The 27,604-nt window shown below is 43.8% G+C and overlaps 1 protein-coding gene across 4 annotated transcripts in view; it reads left to right on the top strand.

Annotated features, from left to right (window-relative positions):
- nbeal2 (neurobeachin-like 2) overlaps window positions 1-27,604 on the top strand; it is a 258,464-nt gene that overhangs the window by 212,503 nt on the left and 18,357 nt on the right. For all 4 annotated transcript variants that reach the window (XM_078540855.1, XM_078540854.1, XM_078540857.1 and 1 more), the window contains 9 exons: window positions 131-240; window positions 1,534-1,651; window positions 4,341-4,438; window positions 6,076-6,189; window positions 10,340-10,420; window positions 12,389-12,498; window positions 14,093-14,265; window positions 16,974-17,068; window positions 26,718-26,834. In XM_078540855.1, the coding sequence (XP_078396981.1) occupies window positions 131-240; window positions 1,534-1,651; window positions 4,341-4,438; window positions 6,076-6,189; window positions 10,340-10,420; window positions 12,389-12,498; window positions 14,093-14,265; window positions 16,974-17,068; window positions 26,718-26,834 (1,016 nt within the window). The remainder of the gene's footprint in view (window positions 1-130; window positions 241-1,533; window positions 1,652-4,340; window positions 4,439-6,075; window positions 6,190-10,339; window positions 10,421-12,388; window positions 12,499-14,092; window positions 14,266-16,973; window positions 17,069-26,717; window positions 26,835-27,604) is intronic.

Raw genomic sequence — 27,604 nt, 5'->3', positions numbered from 1 at the left:
TCCCTGTGTGTCTGTCCCTTCTCCTTCCTCTGTATTCTCTCTCTCTGACTCCCCCTTGCCTAACCTCCCAATTCTCACTCTTCCTTCTTTTTCTCTGTCTCGGTTTCTCCCACTCTGCCTTACTCTCCAGGGTTTGATCTCGGTTGCCTGCAGATGACGAGTGAAAACGTGGCTGATGTTGTCCTTCCAAAGTGGGCAAAATCCTCTGAAGATTTCATTTACAAGCACAGAAAAGCACTGGTAACTGAGAGGGAGGGAAAAATTCTCTTTGCTTATAATTTGTCGCCAGCTGCTGAGTTTTCTTCCTGCAAACTCTTCCCAAGATCCTGTGTGAGCAGTGATATTCTATTTTGCAAGTTCAGCATTCAGTTAAATCCTGATCACTCACTGCATTGTTTGTTTTAAGATAAGAGCGTTTCCACTTTTCTGTCATGGGTCTCTATTGTCCAATTCCCAACTCACCTTCACACTCTGGCCATCTCCTTTGTGCTCTTCACCAGACCCACTGTGAAATTAGACATGTGAGCTGTAACCTCTTGTGTTTTGACCTGCAGCCTTGCTGAGAACTCCTCAGTGCCTCCCAGCTGCCAGCAGTTGTTTCACCTCCAAATGGAGGTTTCTGCTGTGATCCCTGGTGACAGAGTGGGTAAATGCACGGTGTCGTGTATAGATTGAAAGCCAGTAATCCTTGTTTGAATTATTTCATCCTTTGAGAATAATTTTCAATGTTCATTGCTCTATGCATTAAGTCACCAAGTTCCTTGATTAAACTCAGCCTGTAACTCACTCCCCAAGTGTCCATAGTTCTATGTATAAACCACCTGAACCACTTGATTAGATTCGAGTCTGTAATTCAAACCCATTGAGTTGAATGGCCCAAATTAAGTAGAACGGGCCTGTACTATGCTGTCATGAGAGATGATCTCATTCAAATATGCAAAATTCTATGAGGGTAGATGCTGAGAGGCTGCTTCCCCTGACTGAAGAGTTTTGAATTGGGGTCACAGTCTCAGAGTAAGGGGTCAACCATTTAAGACTTGAGATGAGGAGAAATGTCTTTACCCAGAATTGCAGATCTTTGGAATTCTGCACTCTAGAGAGCTGTAAATGCTCAGGTTGAGTATATTCAAGATTGAGATCAGTAGATTTACAGACTCTTAAGGGAATCAAGGGATATGGGGATCAGTAGGACAGTGGAGTTGAGATCAGCGATCAACCATGATCTTATTGAATCGTGGAGCTGGTCTGAGGAGTTGTAAGACCTACTCCTGCTCCTATTTCTTATATTCCTATGTCCTGCAGTATTATCTGTTGTTCTATATATAAACCACCTGAACCACTGCATTAGATTTTATCCTTGCCTGCTGTGACTGCCCATTCTGTTGGTTCTCTGATATATGCTCATTGTCTTCCAGGACTAATGGTAGCCCAGTTGACCCAGTCCAGTCTGGTTCTCATATCCGCTCTGCACTGTACCTTCCTCACTTATCTTTAATTAGTTAATGTCAACTTTTTATTGTTCCTGTTATGCAGGAGTCAGAATATGTCTCCACGAACCTCCACAATTGGATCGACCTGATCTTTGGCTACAAACAGAGAGGCTCTGCAGCTGTTGAAGCATTGAATGTCTTCTATTACTGCACATACGAGGGTACGGTAACTGTGCAAATGTCATGCTGTCTGAGCATTAAGTCATAAAAAGGGGCTTGTCGGAGTGCCAGAAGATACTTAGTACAAACAGTTCTATGTTTTCCACTTTTATGGTTGGAAAGCAATTTGTTGTAATCTTTTAGGGTTTACTTTGAACCTGTCATACTTTGGGATTAATTAGAGGCAAGTGATAGTCAAAGTTTTGATGGATGTTGAAAACAATTGAGCTAATCCAGATGAAAATAATCTTGTATATGTCACCAGTGTGTTTACTGTGTGTATGGGTGTGCAAAAAAGTAACGTATTATACTTTAGCCCATGTGCAATATTAATATCCACTCCTTAAAGGCAGTCTCACCAGTGAGTATCAAATAGAGTCATAAATTCATACAGCACTGAGAGAGGCCTTTGGCTCATTGTGACTATACTAGCTGTTTGAAACAGCTATCCAATTTGGCCAACTCCCCTGTTCTTTCCCCATATACTCGTAATTTTTCCTTTTCAGCCAAATATCCAATGCTCTTTTGAAAATTAATATTGAATCTGCTTCTGCCTTCCTTTCAGGTAGTGAATCTAGTTTATAACAATCACTAAATAAGTATAAAGGATAAAGTACATTCTCTACTTTTTGGTTCTAATTATCTTCAATCTATGTCCTCTGATTACTAGCCCTCATGTAAATGGAAACAATTTCTCATTATTTACTTTATCAAAATTCCTAAGTTTTAAACTCCTCTATTAAATTTCCCCTTAATCATCTTTTCTCTCAGGAGAACAATCCCAGCTTCAGTCTTTCCAACATAAACAAAGTTCCCTATTCTTGCAATCATCCAATTTTTTGGTTTATTAAAATTATTGAACAGAAATTTGCACACAGCACCTAAGCAATTTTCCAATGTGTTCTCCCAGTAGGTGAGACTGCTTGCTAGCCTTTAGGATTTTCCAAACAGTTGGTAAGGTGAAAAAAGTGTGGGTATTTGAGAAACATGGAGTAATGTTTATTTACTATTCAAAACCAAGTGAAATTAGTGGAATTTTTTTTGTTGAAGCAACTGCCCTCAAGAAATCAAATAGTCCAAAAGGAAATTTTTTAATGAAGGAAATCATAAAATCATAGCCTACACATATGCTATACTGTCAAAGATGCTGATTTCAATGAGATGTTAAACTAAGGACTGTGTTCAGGTGGATGTAAAAGGCACGATTATAAAATCTCTTATGCAACATCACTAAAACAGGTTGGGTCATATCTTTGTTTATGGGGATTTTCTGTGTGCAGATTGGCTGTCATATTTCCCTACATTACAACAGTGACTACAATTTGAAAGTAACTCTATTGTTTAAAGCTGAGATGCCTTGGGGACTTAAAGGCTCTATGATAAGCGCATTTTTTTTTTGGGATGCTGGAAGGAGTGATGACTAAGGAGATGGGTTTTTGAGGAGAGTCTTAAAGCAGGAGAATGAGTTGGATGGGTTTAATGAGCAAATTCCAGACTAGTTAGCATCTGCTGATAGTGAGACAAAATGAGTGAGTCCCACAAGAAACCACAGTCAAAGGAACAAAGAGGTTGATGGTGGAGATGGGGAAGAGGGTGGTGGAGGGATTTGTAGGGCTGGAGGTAATTACAGAAAAAAATGAAGTGATGCCTAAGTTTACACATCGAATAATGGAGCATTAGCCATTGCAGTACTGGTCCTCGAAGACACATCACAAAGGGCTAAATTTTACATTTCTCGGTGGGGTGAGTGAGATGGAACAGAAACTGAGGGGTCCACTTGCTCCCATCATCTCCGTGCATCCAATCAAGCATTACAAGGACAATTAGTGGCCATCCAGCAGGAAGTAGGCCAATTAGAGGAGCAAAAGGGTGCACCGCACCCAACTGGTCCTGCAGACTGGGATGTCATGTGGAAGAGGGGTAATAATGCGAACAGGAAGTCGATCATGGCTAGAATTGTGAAGGCCCCCTGCTCTCATAATCATTTAATTATTTTTTATTGAAGGTACAAAAAGATAAACAAAGTCAAAAAAAAACATACAGACACTACCACTTTCCTAGCGGAATCAACCATTCAACCATGGTCTCAGTGCCAGGCCTTTTCTTCCGCCCTTGTGCCTCCTCATTATAGATGCCGTAAATCACTTACAAACTTTTTCACGACCGACACCCAAGAAATGCAACAGGCAATTAAAAATTGCAGGTGATTGGCTTGTCAACAAGCTTAATAGTTTGTTAATTCATGCTTTCAAAATGGCAGGTGGACTGTTGATTTCTGCAATCGCTCACTTTCCATAATTTCGGCAACAGGTGTGGTAACATTGTATGTCGTATTACCGACACAACATCATCACGTCCTATTTGACATCCATGTGGGGGGTGGTTTCCACCCAATTTATGAACGTAAAATCCAGCCCAAAGTCTCCAACATTAACTCTCGATTTCCCAGTTCAACAGCCTTGGTGACCTTCTGACTTATAGACATGAATCTTTCACCTACATTTCTTGATCAGACTCATGTTGGCCCTTGTGGTAGTGTAGAATTGGAGCCTTGGTGACCTTCTGACTTATAGACATGAATCTTTCACCTACATTTCTTGATCAGACTCATGTTGGCCCTTGTGGTAGTGTAGAATTGGAGCTGTATCGCTCAACACTGTCCCCAGTATTAATTCAGTCCTTGCTGTATAGGTGCGGTGGATCTGGATGCAATTGCTGATGAGACAGAAAGGAAGGCTTTAGAGGGGATCATCAGTAACTTTGGACAAACTCCATGCCAACTCCTGAAGGTAAAGCTAAGGTGTTGGCCTCTCTTATAAACACTATTCATTTAATATTATTTTCTCCCTTGCATTTTCTTCTTTTCCAATTTGCTGTACTTATTTCCTGACTCATTGTTAATGGACAGAATCTTCTGCTCTCGCTGGTGGAGAGCTTGGAGGCGGGAAAAGCGTGTAATTAGGTGGAATTGTGGCCTACTGGAACCCCATCGCCTTCCAGCCTCCACCAGAATGGTCAACCTTCCTCCCCCCACTGCTTATTGAGGCCCTTAAGTGGCAAATTAATGACCACTTAAGGGCCTCATCCAGTGGTGGGCAGGCCTGCCACCATGTGGCGTGCATAACAGCTAAAACCATGCGGCCAGACTGTCACCTCTGGTGGAAGGGGGAGACCTGTTGTGAGCCACACCTTGCCCTTACTGTTGACCCCCCACGCCCCTCTTCCTATAACCCTCACCACCCCACTCCACCTTCCCCTACATTACCTACCTGTGGCCTGGGTCCATGATCCTGGGAATCAAGTAGGTGCTTTTCCTGCAGTAGCCTTCTCAGTAGCCCTGCTGAACCTAAGAGCTGCCGGCCAATTTCTCAGCTTGTGGGACTTCCGCTCCACAGGGTTTTGATTCCAGGGTGGGGCCCGCTGGCAGCGTCTCCACTGCCTGATTGGCTTGTGTTTCCTAACCTTCCCGAAAAGAGGCAGTGTGGGACTCTCGCTGGTTCTCCAGCAAGCAGGCAAGACCCCGACGCCACAACAACATTCTGCCCAGTATCTCTAATGTTCATCCCTGCTGCGTTAGTTGAGTTTCATTTTAAATGTCAATTTCATTGAATCAATTGCCTCTTTGGGCTTTTGGTCCCCATGTTATCATATTATGCAGTTCAGTTTCATTCCCATTCTCAACATCACAACCCTGTGATTCTTACTGCAAAGCATATGTGTGTCTGTGTATGTATTTGTGTTTGTTGGTGTGTGGGCCTGTATGTGTGTATGAGGTGAAAACGAACTCAGCTGTGAAATCCAATACATGAAGAATGGTCAGTTTGGAAAGGTACCACATACCTCAGTACTAATCAGCATCTTCAGAAGAGAACATAAGAAATCGAAGTGGGAATAGGTGATATGATCACTTGAGCCTGCTCCACCATTCAATATGATGATGGCTGAATTTCCAAGTCAACTCTACTTTCTTGTCATCTCCCCATATTCCTTGACACCCTTATAATTCAAAAATCAGTTTCAGTCCCGAATCTTCCTAATGACTAAGCATCCACAACCCTCTAGAGTAGAAAATTCCAAAGATTCAGAACAACCTGAGTGGAAAAATTTCTCTTCAACTCAGTCCTGACTGGCCATTTCCTTATCCTGGAACTATGATCCCCAGTTCTGGGTTCTAGCCAAGGAAAACAGCCTCTCAGCATCTTCCCTATCAATCCCTCAATTAATTTCATACAATTCAATGAGATCATTTCACATTCTTCTAAATTCAAGAGAATAAAGGCACATTTTACTCAATCTCTCCTCACAGGATAGCCCTCTCATCCCAGGAGGGGTAGAGAAGGTTGGGATGTTGGGAAGGAGGATTTTCATCCTTAACAACAAAAAAATTACTAACTCCTGATTTTTTTAAATTCTCCTTTCCTTCCAGGAGCCACATCCTCCACGTCTTACTGCAGAGAATGCTGCCCGACGCTTAGGACGATTTGACTACGCACCAAACGTCTTTGAGCACCTGGGCCAACTCAAACCCTTCTATGTTGAGGTAAATGGTTATCTAGTTGACCTACCTGTGCAGAGGTAAAGGTATTTAAGGATGAGGCACCCCTTCTTCCATCTCCTTCTTACATAGACTTTACAGCATAGAAACAGACCATTCAATCCAACTGGTCTATGCTGGTAAAAGCAAAAAAACTGCGGATGCTGGAAATCCAAAACAAAAACAGAATTACCTGGAAAAACTCAGCAGGTCTGGCAGCATCGGCGGAGAAGAAAGGAGTTGACGTTTCGAGTCCTCATGACCCTTCAACAGAACTGAGTAATATAGAGGGCCAGTGATAGGTGGAGATTGCCAAAAGATGTCATAGACAAAAGGACAAAGAGGTGTTGACGGTGGTGATGTTAGCTAAGAAATGTGCCAATAGGTGACATTAAGGGTAGAAAGCAGGATGAGCAAGGTACAGATAGTGGGGTGGGGTGGGGGGAAGGGATCAAAATAGGCTAAAAGGTAGAGATAAAACAATGGATGGAAATACATTTAAAAATAATGGAAATAGGTGGGAAAAGAAAAATCTATATAAATTATTGGGAAAAAGGGGGATCGGAAAGGGGGTGGGGATGGAGGAAACAGTTCATGATCTAAAATTGTTGAACTCAATATCCAGAAAGCTGTAAAGTGCCTAGTCGGAAGATGAGGTGCTTTTCCTCAAGTTTGCATTGAGCTTCACTGGAACATTGCAACAGGCCAAGGATGGGCATGGGAGCAGGGTGGAGTGTTGAAATAGCAAGCGACAGGGAAGTCTGGGTCATGCTTGCGGACAGACCAAAGGTGTTTGGTCTCTCCAATGTAGGGGAAACCGCATTGGGAGCAGCGAATGCAGTAGACATGTGGTCTATGCTGGTGTTTATCACCACACAAGCCTCCTCCCACTGTACTTCAATTAACCTTTTAGACTTATCCTTCTATTCCTTTCTTATTCATTTATTTGCCTTGTTTCCCCTTGGTGATCTTTAATAAATGCTTGCTAGTGATGCCCAAAAAGGTAGGAACAAAAGGTAATTTCCTCTACTAGAAAGACCAATTGAACTTCCTTCTGCATCATCTATTTATTCTAAATTCTCATATGAATGAATAAATATAGGAAAAATTAAATAATGCATCCATGCTATTTGCCTCAACTACTCTCTGCGGTAGCAAGTTCCACGTTCTAACAACTCTTGGTGAGCAATTTCTTCTTATTTATGCTATCAAGATTCAGCAGAATTTTAAAAACTTCCATTAAATCTGTCCTTCATTCCTGCGATCTTTCTGGGAAATTTATTCTGCACGCTGTCAAGGCTTTTTGGTATTTTTTAATAAGTTTTTTTTGTAAGATTTTTCAGTCCCCCACCCCCTGCCGCCCCCCAAAAATAGCTGCTGACAAGTGTGGAACAGCTCAATGGATGCTGGCAACTGACTCAAGTGTTCATCATTCAAGTGTGAACCTAGACAGGGTGGCTCAGTAGGGGTATTTGGCCAAGATGGAAGTAGGAAAAAGCATCATAGCCAAGATTGAATTTGCCTTATTCAATGTCATTTTTTTTTCAGCCATGGGATGTCGGTGTCACTGCAAGGCCAGTGTTTGATGCCCATCCCTAAATGCCTTTGAACTGAGTGGCTTGCTAGGCCATTTCAAAGGCAGTTAAGAGTCAGCCACATTGCTGTGGGTCTGAAGTCACATATAGGACAGACCAGGCAGAGATGGCAGATTTCCTTCCCTAAAGGGAATAAATGAATCAGAAGGGTTTTTACAACAATCAATGATAGTTTCAGGGTGACCATTACTGAAACTAGCAGGATCCCTTTCAGCAGGAGTCATTGGATAGGAACTTTAATTTCCACTATAATCGAATAGTCTGACACCACTAACAGTCACAGTTCAAGAAAGAGCTGGGTAAGCTACTGGAATTCTGCCTTTCTTGCACGATTTGGCCTATACCAATGAGACTAACTCTTAACTGCCTCTAACTGCTCTAACCCAGAAAGAATCAGTGACTTTAGGAGTGGAGGGAAGAAAAGCGGGCTGGAATAAGCTAAGCTGAGGAACAGTATATTCAATGTGCCAAAAAAAACTCTGCATTTATTTCACCTATGACCTAACTACTGTCTTGTGCAAGTTCAACATTACCTACATACTTTTACATTCTATTGGTTTGTTGATTGCTGCTGTTAATTGGTTGGACAACATGAACATCAAACCTACTAAGATGCCAACGCCCCATTCCAAGGAGTTTCTTGCCTTTTTATGGTCTTATCTACTTGCATTGCCACCTTTGATGACCAACATGCCAAGTTCCTCAGTTTCTTTACTCCTGTATTCTACTTCAAATATGACCATTCAAGGTGTATTTCCTTTGCCTACTTGCTTCCAATTTGTGTTATTTCACATTTTTACATTAAACTACATCTGCCATCTATTGGTCTGTCATGCTAGCCTATCTATAATTGGTGCAATTTACCTCAAATTTGGTGTTATTAGCAAATTTTGACACTGTTTCCTTAATATTCAAGATAATTCCAGATAATTTTTTTAGAGAAAGTAGAGGCTGTGGAAAGCCATTCAGCAGTGCATCCCAGAAAACTGTCCATTTGCTCCTACCTTTTTGCTTTTTAACCATCAATGGAGTCACATTTCCCTTAAATCATGCAACATATTGCATTTGTGCATGCGCACGCAGTTCTCCACCTAGCAGCCAGATGCAGCTTTTCCTCAATGACATGAAAGGAAACACTTGCATTTATTACACCTTTCAGGATCTCCAAACAATCCAGAATGATTCAAGTGCCTTTGAAATGTAACCACTGTTGTAGTGAAATGCAACAACCAATTTGCCTAGAGCAAGACCCACCCCACAAACAGCAAATGGCCAGATAATCTGTATTTGGTAAGCATTGGTTGAGGGATAATTTTTTTTTAATGTGGGCATCACTGGCTAGGCCAGCATTTATTGCCCATCCCTAATTAAGAGTTAATCTGGAGTCACCAGACCAGGTAAGGGCAGCAGATCTCCTAGTGAACCAGATGGGTTTTCACGACGATCGGCAATGGTTTTGTGGTCATCATCAGACTTTTAATTCCGAGATTTTTTATTGAATTCAAATTCCACCATCTGCTGTGGTGGGATTCGAACCTGAGTCTCCAGAGCATTACCCTGGGTCTTCTGGAATACTAGTCTAGTGACAATACCACTATGCCATCGCCTCCCCCATATTGTCCAGGTCACTGACAGAACTCTCCTCCTCTTTTTCAAAATAGTGTCCTAGGATCATTAAAGTCTGCCTGAAAGGGCAGACTGAGCCTTGTGTGGTTTAACGTCTCTTCCAAAAGATGGCACATTGTAGTACTCCATCAGCACTGCTCGTTTTGGATACTCTTGGGCTTCACAGAGAGCTGAGAGATATTCAGAAGAAAAGTGTTTGGCACCAAAGAGGAAACAAACTTCTAAAAAAAACATTTTGATCAGTAGAGCAGATGTGAGAGTTCAATTTGAGATCACAAGTGATAGAGTCAAATAGGTTAGGACTGAAGGTGAAGTCATCAAAGGGAAATGATGGTGTCTGGACAGTTGTAGTGGATTCAAGAAGCACTTTTTAATACTGAGGATAATGGAGATCAGGAACTCTCCTCCCAGAAGGATATGAATGCTGGACAACTGAAACTATCAAGACTGAGATTGGTATATATCTGTTGGCTGATGGTATCAAAGGATATGGAGCAAAGGGCAGAGAAATTGAGTTGGGGTACAGACCAGCCATGACCTATTAAATGGCAGAATGGACTCAAGGGACTGAATGGCCTAATTGTTTTCCAATGAGTTGAAAGACATTAGTGAACAGGACTTTTGAAGAATTTGAAGGAAACGATTTTCATAATCTTATTATCGGGCATTTGGGAGATGAAGATATAGGTACTCAGCTACTACAACTAAGGTATGTGGACTAAGCATTTGGAGCATTACCAGCAAAAGTTTAGATAGATTGCTGGTCAGCTTTAAAAGGTGTTCAGTATGAGGAAAGAATAGAGATGCTCAGTGCAATTCATGTGGTAGTCTCCAAGGATGAAATGGGACCCTCTGTAATTCTTGCGCTTCCAAAAACAATAATATTAATAGCAGAATGTAGGAAAGCCCACATAACCTCATTTGTCTTCTTTCAGGGCATCAGCGATGATATTCCACTAGTGCAGGCCTTGGTGCCCAAAAAACAAGCGGACTCTTATATAACTCCATATGTTCTGGTGAGTAGACAGTGTTGTAAAACATCAAAATCATCAGTTTCTCTCTTCTTTAAATAAAAGTGAACCTGATCACAAATAACAACGTGACTAGCACCTGTAATAGCAGTAAGAAAGTAACAGGAGGACTAAAAAGATAAATATGTTGTCCAAAAATACTTGCATTCTGTGGTTGTCTGAATAGACAGAATGAAGGAAACTTTCTTTTTTATTCGTTCATGGGATGTGGGCGTCATTGGCTCAGACAGCATTTATTGCCCATCCCCAATTGCCTTGTTCAGAGGGCATTTAAGAGTCAACCACATTTGCTGTGGGTCCAGAGTCACATGTAGGCCAGACCAGGTAAGAACGTCAGATTTCCTTCCCTAATTAGTGAACCAGATGGGTTTCAATGACAATCGGCAATGGTTTCATGGTCATCATTAGACTTTTAATTCTAGATTTTTATTGGATTCAAATTGAGATCGTGGTGGGATTTGAACCTGGGTTCCCAGAGCATTACCCCTGGGTTTCTGGATTACCAGTCTAGTGACAATACCACTATGCCACCCTGGAGAAACCAATGTGACCACAGGAATGCTCAAAGTCTATGCCAATCGGTTCACACAGACGTGGAAACACTTCACATCTGGCCTTGAAACGTTGTGGCTTCCAACAAGGAAGAGCTTGCATTTATTATTCTGCCTTTCATGACTTCCAGACATCCAAAGCACTTTACAGCCAATATAGCATTTTTGGAGCAAAATACAGCAAATGCTGGAAATCTGAAATAAAGCGTGGAATTCTATGATGCACCCATCCCGCCCCCCCCCAACCCCCAAGGAAGACAGCCAGTGTGGGGGGTGGGGGGGAATGTGCTAAAATTGGGTGCCATGTTGGTGGCACTATGCCCATCTCTGCTGGTACTCTACAACTGATGGTGGAGGCATCGGGTAGCCCACCTGCCCTGGAGCCAAATGAACGTAAGAACTAGGAGCAGGAGTAGGCAATTCAGCCCCTCGAGCCCGCCCCGGCATTCAATACGATCATGGCTGATCTCATTTCGGCCTCAACTCCAAGTTCCTGCCCTCTCCCCGTAACCTTTCAACCCGTTACTAATTAAAAATCTGTCTATCTCCTCCTTAAATTTATTCAGCGTCCTGGCGTCCACCGCACTCTGAGGTAGTGAATTCCACAGATTCACGACCCTTTGAGAAAAGTAATTCCTCCTCATCCCTGATTTAAATCTACCACCCCTCAGCCTAAAACTATGGCCTCTTGTTCTAGAATGCCCCACAAGGGGAAACATCCGCTCCACATCTACTTTGTCTATCCCCTTTAGCATCTTATATCCCTCAATTAGATCTTCTCTCATCCTTCTAAACTCTAGCGAGTATAGGCCTAAACTGCTCAATCTCCCCTCATATGACAAGCCCCGCATCTCTGGAATTAATCTAGTGAACCTTCTCTGAACTGCCTCCAAAGCAACTACATCCTTCCTCAAGTAAGGGGACCAATTACCCCTGGTATTTTACCAGCGGTGGGAGGTGTCCATGCTTTGTGGCGGACCTGGTGGCCTTGTTTGTGCGCTATGAGGTTCTCTCCTGGTTAGGCACCTTATGGAGACTGCACCTCCACCCTGCCAAACCTGGTCTCACCACCACCCTCACCAGGGTCAGGCTGGCAGACAAAACCCCAGATGTACCTTGACTCCATGGATCCTTTTTGTTGGGGACTGGCCACCACTCCCTCAGAGGTAGGATTTCCTCCTAGGTGGGGGTGGAAGTCCTGCCCTGAGCCAATTAACAGCCTGACGGTCATTAAATATTAATCCTGGATCCTCTGCCCACTTGTTTCACTTGGTGGGAATGCCACAGTGGTTTCCCTGCTCAGGCCTGAGTTAAAACAGCAGACGTCAAGTGCAGCGTTCAGTTGTATGTCTCGAAGAGCCTTACCATCGTGCTGTTAGTAAACACTCTTTGTTTCTCTCAGGTCACAGTGAGTATGAATGGTTTGATAGGAACTCATGGCTGGCTGCCGTACGACAAAAAAAATTCCAAATGCTTCACCTTCACCCGGGATCCAATCGCCTCCAATGTAAAGTAAGTGCAATTTGTGAGATGGTTTCAGTTCCATAATTCATATAATTCCACCACAACTCTAAGTTGATAATTCCTTCAATGCTCCTTTAAAGTCATCATCTCCTTTAATATTCTCACTAACCCTAGAGTCTCTGTCCCCTTTAACACTCACACATTGACCCCTAGAGTTGCTGTCTTCTTTAACACACCAACCCCTAGAGTTATGTCCCCTTTGTTACAACCACAGCTGATGTTATATGCTGAGCAAGCTAAATCCCAGAGGAAAACTTATCTTACTGATCGTAACCTTTTTTTGGTATTTTGAAAATGAGGGAAAGAACTACTGATCCCAAAAGCATAGAATCCCAGTAACACTTTTAGGATTCTAAAACTAAAAGAATAATTAACAAGAAGAAAAAAACTTAAGCGCACAAGATTAAAGTTACACAGTTAAAAGAGTTTTACAAAACATCCCCCAAAAAACCCATTTATTCAGAACACACAAGTAAACAACTTGGCAAAAGCTCCTCTATAGATTTTCAACATTAAAAATACAGTAATATTACCCAAGGCAAATAACTACTGTCACTTTAGTAAAGGTATACCACACGACTTCTCAACTCTCTTCCACTCTGCTGCAGAAATCTCAAAAGAAAGGTTCAGAAACAGACTGCTTTCTGAAACCAAAGACTTCTCTGGCCAACACCAACTCAGCTTAGCATCTTTCCTTAAATATCCTTTTCCCCATTATTTTAGATTCCATTGTCCTAAGCACCTCTTTGAATTCAACTTTTCTAAAATATAAAAATCTTTCATGTTTTCCTATTGCCTCCACTTTTGGGTCAAATAAAATTTAATAACCTTCCCTTGTTTACTTATGAAACCTTTGTAAGTTGTAAAAGTTCCTTGTCACTTCTAAACTCCCCTTTGAAATTTAACAGCTGAAAAGTCAAGTCCCTTTCTATCACCTAATGCAAATTTTAAAACCCAACCTATTGTACCTTCAACTTCACCATGGCCTCTCATTACAAATGCATGCATCTAGTACCTTTACCTCTCATCTCTCAGTTCCCACAGACAAGCTGTATTTCCCCAGTTTAACAAATGGGCACACGCACATACAAGTGCGTGCACACGCGCACACACACACACACACACACACACACACACACTTAACAGAATACCACCATAATCCCAAAATATTAAAATAATAACATCCATCTTCACACCTTTAACACTCACACTGACCCCTAGAGTTAGTCTTCTTTAACACACTGACCCGAGTTATGTCTTCTTGAAAACACTGACCCCTAGTGTTACTGTCTTCTTTAACATTCATACACTGACCCCGAGAGTTACTGTCTTCCTTAACACATTGACCCCGAGAGTTACTGTCTTTTTTAACGTTCACATACTGACCCCGAGAGTTGCTGTCTTCTTTAACACTCACACACTGAGTCCAGAAGTTATTGTCTCCTTTAACATTTACGATAATGTCTCTAGAGCAGTCTCCAGTCTTCATGAGTTCAGCGTGTAAAAGTTTCATGAATTAGTTCACCGTCAACCTGTGAACTGATTTTTAAAAATTTTATCCTTTCTATTATTATTTCAACAGGACTCAGCGCTTCCTGTCGGGCCCTTTTGCTCCTGGTGTCTATTTATCGCCAAAGATCCTGGCCGTTTCCCCTGATGGAAAACTTCTCTTCAGTGGTGGTCACTGGGACAACAGTCTCCGGGTTACATCACTGAGCAAGGGCAAAGTGACGGGACACATCATAAGGCACATAGGTCAGTAACAGCCAATCTTCATCACCATGATGGCACTTTTACTGTGTTCATCAAGACCAACAGAAAATAGAAATGGGCATCCAGAACCAGATTTTCCCAACATAGGTTATGTGAAGGGCATAGCGCCATCTGTACTGTCCATCAAACACTCTGAGAGCAGATATAGAAAAGATATGAAGTGAAGTTCCACTACTCTGTCTTGATGACATTTTGGCCCAGCAGACTCTATCTTATTTTTAATTCCTTCATGTGATGTGAGCATTACTGGCAAGGCTAGCATTTAGCACCCATTCCTAATTGCCCTTGAGAAGGTGGTGGTGAGCTACCCTCTTGAACAGCTGCAGTCCTGTGTGTAGGTGCATCCACAGTGTAGTTAGGGAGGGAGTTCCAAGATTTTGACTTAGTGACAATAAAGGAACGGAAGTACATTTCCAAGTCAGGATGATGTGTGATTTGAAAGGGAACTTGCAGGTTGTAATGTTCCCATGCACCTGTTGCCCATGTTCTAGGTGGTAGAGATTGCATGTTTGGAAAGTGCTGTCAAAGGAGCCTTGGTGAGTTGCTATAGTGCACCTTGTCTATAATACACAATGCTGCCACTGTGCATTGGTTATGGAGGGAGTGAATGTTTAAGGTGGTGAATGGGGGTGCCAATCAAGCGGGCTGCTCTGTCCTCGATGGTGGCAAGCTTCTTGAGTGCTGATGCACTCATTCAGGCAAATGGAGAGCATTCCATCATACCCTTAACTTGTGCCTTGTTAATGGTGGACAGACCTTCGAAGTCAGAAGGTGAGTTGCTCACCACTGAATTCCTAGCCACAGTATTTATATGGTTGATCCAGTTCAGTTTCTGGTCAATGGTAACCTCCAGGATGTTGATGGTGGGGGGTTATCTCCATTAACATCATAGCACCATGGATTCTTCCAGGCATCAAAGAAATTAGACCTTTGTTCAATTAGCTGGGACTGAATTGAAACCAGGTTGCACAGCCAACAAAATGAGAAAGAAGGGAGGAACTGAGGCATTTTTATTGGGGGTGCACGCACTATGTCTAGGGAGCTTTACCTAAATCTAATATATGTTCTACAAAACCTACAACAACTTGACAAAGTGTATAGGGAATTAATTCTGCATCTAAGCTATGATGAATTTGACCTCAAACTATTTGACACTGATGGTGTGCGTCTGAAATTTTCCTGCAGTCACCCGATGACCAGTAAATGCTATGCTGAATTTGCAATCTGCTTTTTCTTTAATCGTAGGATTATGTGGGATTGTATAGGATATACGGCACCGAAACTGGCTATTCGATCCAACCAGCCCATGCTGACATTTATGTTCTTCCCGAGCCTCCTTCCATTTTTCCTCATCTAAATCTATCATCATAACCCATTATTTCTGTCTTCCTCATATGCTTGCCTAGTTTCCCCTCAGCCTTCTTTCTTCAAGTGAAAAGAGACCCAACATGTTCATTCTTTCCTAACGTGTATTGCAATGCATTTCTGGCATCACCCTTGTAAATCTTCTGTGCATCCTCTTTAGTGCCTCCATATCCTCCCCTCCAAGCCACACACCATACTGACTTGGAAATATATTGCTGTTCCTTCACTTCGCTGGATCAAAATCCTGGAACTCCCTCCCTAACTGCACTATGGGTGTACCGACAATACATGGACTGCAGCAGTTCAAGATGGCAGCTCACCACAACCTTCTCAAGGACAATTAGGGATGGGCAATAAATGCTGACTTAACCAGCAATGCTCACATCCCACGAGCGAATAATTTAAAAAAAATCCCTTTTATAATATGGTGAGTAGAACTGCACACAGTATTTACAAGTGTGGTCCAACCAAGGTTCAGTACAAGTTTAGCATAACTTCCCTACTTTTCAATTCTATCTCTCTAAAGATAAAGCCTAGTGCCTGATTTGCTTTTTTTATAGCCTTGCTAACCTTTGGTACAACTTTTAGTGATTTGTGTATATGTACTTCAAGATCCCTTTCTCTGTTCCTCTACCCCTAAACTCTCAATTTCCAAGTAATAAGTGACTTTCCTATTCATCCTACCTAAATGTACTACCTCACATTTATCTGTAATCAATTTCATTTGCCAATTATTTGCCCATTCTTAAAGTTTATTAACATCCCCCTGTCATTTGTTACAGTCCTCCTCGGTATTGATTACCTTCCACCCGCCAACCCCACCTCGCGTCCCCCCCCCCCACCCCGCCTCACCCGCACTTTGATGTAATCTGCAATTTTAGAAATAGTATTTTTGATTCCAGAGTCCAAATCAGTAATATAAATTGGAACAGCAGTGGTCCAAGCACTGATGCTTATGAAATACCACTTCCCACCTTCTCCCGCTCTGAATAACCACCCTTTTCTCCCAATCTCTGCTTTCTGCCATGAAGCTAGCTAGCAATCTATTCTGCGCTTGTCCCCTGACTACACCTTCTCTGACCTTATTCATTAGTCTATTATGGGGCACCTTAATGAAGGCCTTTTGAAAATCCAGATAAATTACATTACTGCATTACCATTGAGGAGGTAACAGAGAGTAGACAAGGTATTCAATAAAGTTGGTCAAGCAAGAGTTACCTATTTGAAATCCATGCTGACTATTCATTATAATATTTTTCTTTTCTAGATGTTCTTTAGCTGTTCTCCTTTAGAAGGGATTTCATTATAGCTTTTATTTCCCCCAGATATTGTAACATGCCTTGCACTGGACCATTGTGGCATCTATCTGATCTCAGGATCAAGGGACACTACCTGCATAGTATGGCAGGTCATCCAGCAGGTAAAATGCCCCTTAGGGATTTTTCTTTTATTTATTCTTTCATGGGGAGGCAGCGGCGGTGGCATAGTGATATTGTCACTAGACTAGTATTCCAGAGAAACCAGGATAATGCTCTGGGGACCCAGGTTTGAATCCCACCATGGCATTCAATGAAAGTCTGATGATGACTATTACCAATTGTCGTAAAAACCAATCAGGTTCACTAATGTCCTTTAGGGAGGAAATCTGCTGTCCTTACCTGGCCGGGCCTACATGTGACTCCAGACCCAGAGCAATGTGGTTGACTCTTAAATGCCCTCTGAACATCGACAATAAATGGGCAATAAATGCTGGCTGAGCCAGCGACGCCCACATCCCATAAACAAATTTTTAAAAAGTGGGATGTGGGTGCAAGGCCAGGCCAGCATTTGTTGCCCATTGCTAATTACCCTTGAACTGAGTGGCTTGCTTGTCCATTTCAGAAGGCAGTTAGGAGTCAACCACATTGCCGTGGGTCTGGAGTCACAAGGCCAGACAAGATAAGGATGGCAAATTTCCTTCCCTAAAGTACATTAGTGAACCAGATGGGTTTTTACAACAATTGATGATAGTTTCATGGTCACCATTACTGAGACTAGCCTTCAGTTCCAGACTTAATTAATTCAATTTAAATTCCACCAGCTGCCACTACACCACGGTCTCCCTAAGATACACCATAGGTGAGAATAATGATGTTGAGAGTGTGTTGAACCAGCTGGGTCATTGATTTTAGCTCAGTATCTCATTTCATCTCTGCCTCATTGTCGGCATATCACAGAGAGAGGCACACTGTGGAGGTTCCAGGACCTTCTCCAATTTAAAACCTTTTAGAGAAAACAAAAATACCTTTAGGTGCAACAAATTCAGTCCTTTTTTTTTCATTCATTGCTAAAGCGGAGGTGGCCAAACTTTCTGAACCTTAGAGTCACTGTGATAATCTCCAGGCATTCAGGGGCTGCAGGACACGAACAACCTTTACAAACACATTTTTATCACTACCGCTTTACACCCCCCACCTCAGCTGACATCAGCTTCACACTTCACACACATCGCTCAGCTGACAAATCAGTACTCCTCCATTTTGAACACCACTTGGCGGAAGCCCTGAGGGTGACATGGGCACAGATGTACTCTGGGTGGGGACTTCTATGTCCATCGCCAAAAATGGCTAGCTAGCACCACTACAGACCGAGCTGGCTGAGTCCTAAAGGACATAGCTGCTTGAGTGGGTCTTTTTTTTTCAGTCATGGGATGTGGGCCTTGCAGGGTAGGCCAGCATTTATTGTCCATCCCTAATTGCCTGTGAAAGGTGGTGGTGAGCTGCCTTCTTGAACTGCTGCAGTCCATGTGGTCCAGGTACACCTACAGTGCTATTAGGCTGGGAGTTCCAGGATTTTGACTCAGCGACAGTGAAGGAATGGCGAGATACTTTCAAGTCAGGATGGTGAATGGCTTGGAGGGGAACTTTCATGTGGTGGTGTTCCTATGTGTCTGCTGCTCTTGTTCTTCTACATAGTAGCGGTCGTGGATTTGGAAGGTGCTGTCTGAGAAGTCTTGGCGAGTTCCTGCAGTGCAACTTGTAGATAGTACACACTGCTGCCACTGTATGACGGTGATGGAGGGAGTGAATGTTTGTGGCTGTGGTGCCAATCAAGAGGGCTGCTTTGTCCTGGATGGTGTCAAGCTTCTTGAGTGTTGTTGGAGCTGCACTCATCCAGGCAAGTGGGGAGTATTCCGTCACTTGTACCTTGTTGATGGTGGACAGAGTTCCAAGAGAAAGGAGGTAAGTTACTTGCCACCGGATTCCTCGCCTCTCACCTACTCTTGTAGCCACAGTATTTATATGGCTAGCCCATTTCAGTTTCTGGTCAATGGTAACTCCCAGGATGTTGATAGTGGGGTTTCAGAGGTGGTGATGCCATTGAATGTCAAGGCTCAATGTTAGAATCTGTCTTGTTGGAGATGGTCAATGACTTACACTTGTGTGGCGATAATGTTATTTGCCACATGTCAGCCCAAACCTGGCTATTGTCTACATCTTGCTGTATTTGGACATGAACTGCTTCAGTACCTGAGGAGTCATGAATGGTGCTGAACGTTGTGCCATCATCAGCAAACATCCCCACGTCTTACCTTATGATGGAAGGAGGGTCATTGATGAAGCAGCTGAAGACAGTTGGGCCTAGGACAATACCCTGAGAAACTTCTGCAGTGATGCCTCAGAACTGAGATGACTGACCTCCAACAACCACAACCATTTTTCTGTTAGGTATAACTCCAGCCAGCGAAGAGTTTTCCCCCTGATTCCCATTGACTCCAGTTTTGCTTGGGCCCCTTGATGCCACACTCGGTCAAATACCACCTTGATGTCGAGGGCAGTCACTCTCACCTCACCTCGAGAGTTTAGCTCTTTTGTCCATATTTGAACCAAGGCTGTAAGGTCAGGAACTGAGTGACCCTTGCGGAACCCAAACTGAGTGTCAGTGAACAGGTTATTGCTAATGATGATGGAGAGTAGACTGATGGGGAGGTAATTGGCTGGGTTGGATTTGTCCTGCTTTTTGTATGCAGGACATACCTGGGCAATTTTCCACATTACCAGGTAGATGCCGGTGTTGTAGCTGTACTAAAACAGTTTATCTAGGGGCATGGCAACGTCTGGAGCACAGGTCTTCAGTACTATTGCTGGAATATTGTCAGGACCCATAGCCTTTGCAGTATCCAGTGCCTTTAGCTGTTTCTTGATATCACGTGGAGTGAATCAAATTGGCTGAAGACTGGCATCTGTGATGCTGGGGATCTCCGAAGGAAACCAAGATGGATCATCCACTCGACAATTCTGCGGAAGATTGTTGCGAATGCTTCAGCCTTACCTTTTGTACTGATGTGTTGGACTCCCCCATCATTGAGGATGGGATATTTGTGGAGTCTCCTTCTCCAGTGAGTAGTTTAATTATCCACCACCATTCAGGACTGGATGTTGTAGGACTGCAGAGCTAGACCTGCTCGGTTGGTTGTGGAATCGTTTAGCCCTGTCTATCACCTGCTGCCTATGCTGTCTGGCACGTAAGTAGTCCTGTGTTGTAGCTTCACCAGGTTGATACCTCATTTTTAGGTATGACTGGTGCTGCTCCTGACATGCCCTCCTGCACTCTTCATTGAACCAGGGTTGATCCCCTGGCTTAGTGATAATGATAGAGTGGGGGCTATGCCAGGCCATGAGGTTACAGATTGTGTTCGAGTACAATTCTGCTGCTGCTGATGGCCCACAGCGCCCCATTGATGCCCAGTCTTGAGTTGCTAGATCTGTTCAAAGTCTATCCCATTTAGCATTGTGGTAGTGGCACACATCATGATGGAGGGTATCCTCAATGTGAATACAGGACTCTGTCTCCACAAGGACTGTGTGGTGGTCACACCTTACTGATACTGTCATGGATAGATACATTTGCGGCAGGCAGGTTAGTGAGGATGAGGTCAAGTATGCTTTTCCCGCTTGTTGGTTCCCTCACCACCTGCTGCAGACCTTGTCTAGAACTGTCCTTTAGGACTTGGCCAGCTCGGTCTGTAGTGGTGCTACCGAGCCACTCTTGGTCCCCTATCCAGAGTACATACTGCACCATTCCACCCTCAGTGCTTCTTCCAAGTGGTGTTCAACACAGAGGAGTACTGATTTATCAGCTGAGTGTGGGGTGGCGGTGGTGGGAGGTGTTAAGGGGTGCAGTATATGGTGATCAGCAGGAAGTTTCCTTGCCTATGTTTGACCGGATGCCATGAGTCAATGTTCAGGACTCTCAGGGCAACTCCCTCCCAACTGTATACCACAGTTCCGCTACCTCTGCTGGGTCTGTCCTGTTGGTAGGACAGGACATAGGGATGGTGGTGGTGGCGTCAGAGACATTATCTGTAAGGTATGACATCATGACTATGACTATGTCAGGCTGTTGCTTGACTAGTCTGTGAGACAGCTCTCTCAATTTTGGCACAAGCACCCAGATGTTATTCAGGAGGGCTGAGTTTGCTGTTGTCGTTTCTGGTGCCTAGGTTGGTGCCAGGTGGTCTGTCCGGTTCTATTCCTTCCTTACTTGTTTTTAGCGGTTTGAAAGGCCATTTCAGAGTCAATCATATAGCTGTGGATCTGGAGTTACCTAGGTTAGACCAGGTAAGGATGGCAGATTTCCTTCCCTAAAGAACATTAGTGAACTAGATGGGTCTATACAACAATTGGCAATGGTTTCATCATCGTCATTTGACTTTTAATTCCAGATTTTTATTGAATTCAAATTCCACCACCTGCCATGGTGAGATTCGAACACAGGTCCCAAAAGCATTATCCTAGATCTCTGGATTACTGGTCCAATGACAATATCACTGTACCACCGCCTCCCTCTATGGCAGGTGGTGAGGGAACCAGCAAGAGTAAAAAACATAATTGACCTCATCCTCCCCAGTCTGCCTGTTGCAGATACATGTCCATTATAATATTGGTCAGAGTGACCACTACACAGTCCTTGTGGAGACAAAGTCATGTTTTCACATTGAGGATACCCTCTATCGTGTTGTGTAGCACTACCACCATGTTACATGAGATAGATTTCAAACAGTTCTAGCAATTGAAGACTGGGCATCTGTGAGGTGATGAGGCCATCAGCAGCAGCAAAATTGTATGTAACCACAATCTGTAACCTCATAGCCCGGCATATCTCCCACTCTACTGTTACCATCAAATCAGGGGATTAACCCTGGTTCAATGAAGAGTGCAGGAGGGCATGCCAGAAGCAGCACCAAGCATACCTAAAAATGAGGTGTCAGCCTGGTGAAGCCACAAAACAGGACTACTTGCGTGCCAAACAGCATAAGCAGCAAGTGATAGAGCTAAGCGATCCCACAACCAACGGATCAGATTTAAACTCAGCAGTCCTGCCACTTCCAGTTTAGAATGGTGGTGGACAATTAAACAACTCACTGGCAGAGGGGGCTGCACCAATATCCCCATCCTCAATGATGGAGGAGCCCAGCATAGCAGTGCAAAAGATAAGGCTGAAGCATTCGCAACAAACTTCAGCCAGAAGCGCCGAATGGATGATCTATCTCGGCCTCCTCCTGAGGCCCCCAGCATCACAGAGGCCAATCTTCAGCCAATTCGATTCACTGATATTAAGAAACAGCTTAAGGCACTGGATACTGCAAAAGCTATGGACCCTGACAATATTCCAGCATTAGTACTGAAGACTTGTGCTGCAGAATTTGCCGCGCCCCTAGACAAGCTGTTCCAGTACAGCTACAACACTGGCATCCACCTGGCAATGTGGAAAATTGCCCAGGTATGTCCTATACACAAAAGTCCAAATCCAATCCGGCCAATTACCATCCCATCGGTCTACTATCGACCATCAGTAAAGTAATGGAAAGGGTCATCAACAATGCTACAAAGTGGCACTCCCTTAGCAATAATCTGCTCACGGATGCTCAGTTTGGGTTCCACGAGAGCCACCCAGCTCATGACCTCATTGCAGTCTTGGTTCAAACATGGACTAAAGAGTTGAAGTGAGGGTGACTGCCCTTGACATCAAGGTAGCATTTGACCGAGTGTGGCATCCAGGAGCCCCAGCAAAACTGGAGTCAATGAGAATCAGGAGAAAAACTCTCCACGGGTTGGAGTCATACCTAGCACAAAGGAAGATGGTTGTGGTTGTTGGAGGTCAATCATCTCAGTTCCAGGACATCACTGCAGGAGTTTTCAGGGTAGTGTCCTAGGCCCAGCCATCTTCAGCTGCTTCATCAATGACATTGCTTCCATCATTAGATCAGAAGTGGGGATGTTCGCTGATGATTGCATGATGTTCATCATTCACGACTCCTCAGATACTGAAGCAGCCCATGTCCAAATGCAGCAAAACTTGGACAATATCCACGCTAGGGCTGTCATGTGGCAAGTAACGTTCACGCCACACAAGTGCCAGGCAATGACCATCTCCAACAAGAGAGAATCTAATTGTCGCCCCTTGATGTTCAATGGCATTACTGTTACTGAATCCCCCACTACTAACATCCTGTGGGTTCCCATTGACCAGAAACTGAACTGGACTAGCCATATAAATACTGTGGCTACAAGAGCTGGTGGGAGGCTAGGAATCCTGTGGTGGGTAACTCACCTCCTGACTCCCCAAATTCTGTCCACCATCTACAAGGCACAAGCCAAGAATGTGATGGAATATTCTCCATTTGCCTGGCTGAGTACAGTTCCCACAACACTCAAAATGCTCAACACCATCCAGGACAAAGTAGCCTACTTGATTGGCATCCCACCCTCAAACATTCACTCCCTCCACCACCGATATACATTGGCAGCAGTGTGTATCATCTACAAGATGCACTGCAGGAACTCGCCAAGACTTCTCAGACAGCACCTTCCAAACCCACGACAGCTACCATCTAGAAGGACAAGGACAGCAGATGCATGGGAATACCACCACCTACAAGTTCCTCTCCAAGCCTCACACAAACCTGACTTGGAAATATATCACCGGGGAAATACGTTGCTAGGTCAAAATCCTGGAACTCCCTCCCAAAAACTGTGGGCGTACCTACACCAGCAGTTCAAGAAGGCAGTTCACCACCACTATAAGGGCAAAAAAGGATGGGCAATAAATGCTGGCCTAGCCAGTGACACCCAAATCCCATGAACGAATATAAATAAAAACTTATTTGCTCCCGTCCCCACTCAGCCCCGACACACTCACTCATTTCCTCCCTCCCATCGAGACGCATTCACTCATGCCCTCCCTCCCAACCATTCACTCACATGCACTCCCTTCCCCCTCAGCCTCCACTCACTCTCTCATGCCCTCCCTCCCCATTTAGCCACATTCAATCATGCCCTCCTCCTACTCCACCCTCCCACCTACCTGGATTTCTCCACCTTACTGAGATGTAGGAGACCTCAGGTGGCGAGAAGCAGCTGTTAGGGCCAAACCTCAAGCCCTGATTCTCGGCCTTACCACCTCCTCCACCACTGCAATCCTATCCTTGGTCTTCCCACTCATCCCAGCAACCCCCCGTCCCACCACCCCACCACCACACACAGCCGAGGTGGCACCAGGCAGACAATCCAGCACAGGAAGGCACTCTGCAGGCTGCATGAGGGAGGAGCAGATACTGGGGGCATGACCTCTGCGCTGCCAAATCACAGAAATCATGTTGGACCTGTCAGGTTAGAGTTGCGCCAGTGGATGCAGTGACTCCACGCACCCAGTCAGGGACCCACTCGATTCTTCAGAATTATCCAGATTTTCCTGCCTTAACCAGTGGTAGGCCATTTTGGACTGAGATGAGGAGAAATTTCTTCACTCGAGGTGGTGACTAATGGCATCAAGAGATTTGGAAATAGTGTGGGAAAGTAGCAGTGAGGTAGATGATCAGCCATGATCTACTTGAAAGGCGGAGTAGGCTCGACGGGCTGAATAGCCTACCTTTGTTCATATGTTCCTATGTACCTTATCTGTAAAGCCTCACTTCAACTGAAAAGAGCTGCGGTTTGGCCACTCCTGGTCTAAAGCACCTGTCTAACGCATGCTTGTTCCACTGTTTATCATGTATTAAGTCCTGTGTTGTAGCATCACCAGTTTGACACTTCATTTTTAGGTGTTAATGGTGCTGCTCTTGGCATGCTCTTCTGCACCTCGTGGAACCAAGGTTGGATCTCTGGCTTGATGGTAATGGTAGCATGAGGGATATGTTGGGACATGATTGTTCTGCAGCTGATGGTTTTCAGAACCTCATGGATGCCCAATTTTTCAGATTCTATCTCTATTCTGAATCCATCTTATTTAGCACGATGGTAATGCCACACAACATGATGGAGGGTGTCCTTAGTGAGAAGATGGGACTTTGTTTCCACAGTCCAGGACTGTGCGGTGATCACTTCTACCAATGTCTTTGTGAACAGATTAATCTGTGACAGCTAGGTTAGTGAGGACAAGGTCAAGTAAATTTTTCCCCACTTGCTTCTCTGCAACAATCCCAGTCTGTTGGCTATATCTTTGAGGACTCGGCCAGTTCAGTCAGCAGTGGTGCTACTGAACCACTCTTGGTGATGGACATTGAAGTCCCACACCAAGAATACATTCTGTGCCCTTGCTACCCTTCAGTGCTTCTTCCAAGTGCTTTTCGACATAAAGGAATACTGATTTGTCAGCTCCGGAAGGGTGGTAGGTGATAATCAGCACAAAGTTTCCTTACCTGTGTTTGACCTGATGCCATGGCTCCATGCTGTGACTTCTGGCATCAACATTGAGCACTCCCAGGACCACTGCCTCCTGACTGCATAACACTGCACTCAAAGGTAGTGATGAAAGAGTCTGGGGCTTGAGTAGCCTGAAAGGTATGATTCTTGGGTATGACTTTGTTAGGTTGTTGCTGTGGGACAGGTCTCTCAATTTTTGACACTGATCCCCAGATCTAAGGGATAGATTATCAGGAGAGATTACATAAATTCATTTTATATTCCGAGGAATAATGAAGGTTAAGGGGTATTTTAATGTTTTTAGGATCTTGAAAGAAATTTAAAGGTTAAATGGAAAGAACTTTTTTAAGTTGTTGGAAGAGTATAGGACAAGGGGCATTAAAATCAGAGCCAGGTCATCCTGGAGAGAAATTAGGAAACTACTTCACATAAAATCTGATGGAACTCTCTCCCATAAAAAACAGTGGATGTTATCTCAATTAATAATTTTAAACCTGAGATCAATGGATTTTTGATAGGTGAGAGTAATAAAAGATAAGGAGCCAAGCTACACGGATAGAGTTGGGATACAAATCAGCCGTGATCTCATTGAATGGCAGAATAAGTTCAAGGGCTGAATAGACTACTCCAGTTCCTAACAGCTAATTTGCACTTGCACCAGCAAGCAGTAAATTGCAACTCTGAGGCCTCTGTTATTGTTGGATGGAAAGTCTGGAGCTGCCAGGCTGAGGTTTTTGAACCATTGAGCAATGTCCTTTTCCTGAGGGCATTGGCGTTGTGGTTTATCAAGGGATAAAGCATGTTCAGTTTTCATAAACTATCACACTCAATGTTGTATAGTTACTTTTTAAATATTTATATTAAATATATGTAGTTAATATTTACAATTGAATATATGTAGTAATTTTCAAAACCTTGGGACCAATGAAGTACGCTTGTAGTGTAGCCACTGTTACAGAGAAACATGGTAGACAACTTGCTTACAATAAGGTCTGACAAACAGATAATGGTATATTTCATTGAAGCTGGTCGAGGGATGTTGGCCAAGGCACAGGGAGAACTCCCCAGCCCTTCCTCGAATAGTGCCATAGGATCTTTTAAATCAACCTGAGATGGGAGACAGGGCATCTGTTTAATGTCTTATCTGGAAGACAGCAGCACTCTGATGATTCAGAGCTCAATCATATGGACTGGAGTGTCAGCTTGGATTTTGTCCTCAAATGTTAGAAGTGTGACTTGAACCCATAACATTCTGAATCAAAGTGAGACTACTACTGCTGAGCGTTGGCTAACACAGAATCCATTGTGCGGAAACGGTTTAAGAAAGGAGCTGTTGTTTGTTAATAAAATGCTCCAGTTTATTAATCTTTGTGGCTGTGTTTTCAGGGTGGTTTTGCTTGTGGTCTGTCTCAGAAGCCAGTGCAGGTTCTCTACGGACACGACAATGCAGTCACTTGTGTGGCCATCAGCACTGAGCTTGACATGGTGGTATCAGGGTCAAAGGTAAGTCTTATGCAATATGGCTGATTGGGAGCAGGGGAGGATAGTCAATTGGGTTACTATCATTTAGTACTTTGGATGTTAAAACTGAATGGGATCAGTCTACAACCAACTCTCTATTCCTAACTTCCTTTCGCCCTGCAACCCTCAGAGAACTCTTCATTCCTCCAACCCCGGCCTCTTGCACATGCCCCACTTTCTTCATCCCATCATTGGTGGCTGTGCCTTCATCCATCTAGACCCTAAGGTCATAAATTTCTTCTCCACCTCTCTCTCCTCCTTTAAGCTTTAAGATTCTCCTTAACTCTTTGACCATAGGAACAGGAGTAGGCCATTCAACCCATCGAACCTGCTCCACCATTCAGTTATATCACAGCTGATCATCGACCTCAACACTTTGCTGCACTAACTCCATATCCCTTGATGTCATTAGTCTCCAGGAATCTTTCGATTTCTGTCTTGAACTTGCTCAATGATTGAGCCTCCACTCTGGGATAGAGAATTCCAAAGATTCACCACCCCCTGAGTGAAGAAGATCCTCCTCATCTCAGTCTTAAATGGCCTGCCCCTTATTCTGTGACTGTGTCCCCTGGTTTTACACTCACCAGCCAGGGAAACATCTCATCTACATCTACCCTGTCAAGCCCTGTAACAATTTTGTAAGTTTCAATGAGGTCATCCCCTCATTCTTCGAAACTGCAGGGAATACAGATCCAGCCTCCTCAATCTCTCCTCATAAGACAATCCTGCCATCCTAAGGATTAATCCGGTGA

This window comes from Cetorhinus maximus, chromosome 4 (assembly GCF_964194155.1).
Source record: "Cetorhinus maximus chromosome 4, sCetMax3.hap1.1, whole genome shotgun sequence".
Lineage (NCBI taxonomy): Eukaryota > Metazoa > Chordata > Chondrichthyes > Lamniformes > Cetorhinidae > Cetorhinus > Cetorhinus maximus.
Note: the sequence above shows the minus strand (reverse complement) of the source record. Positions and strands in the feature narration are given on the sequence as shown.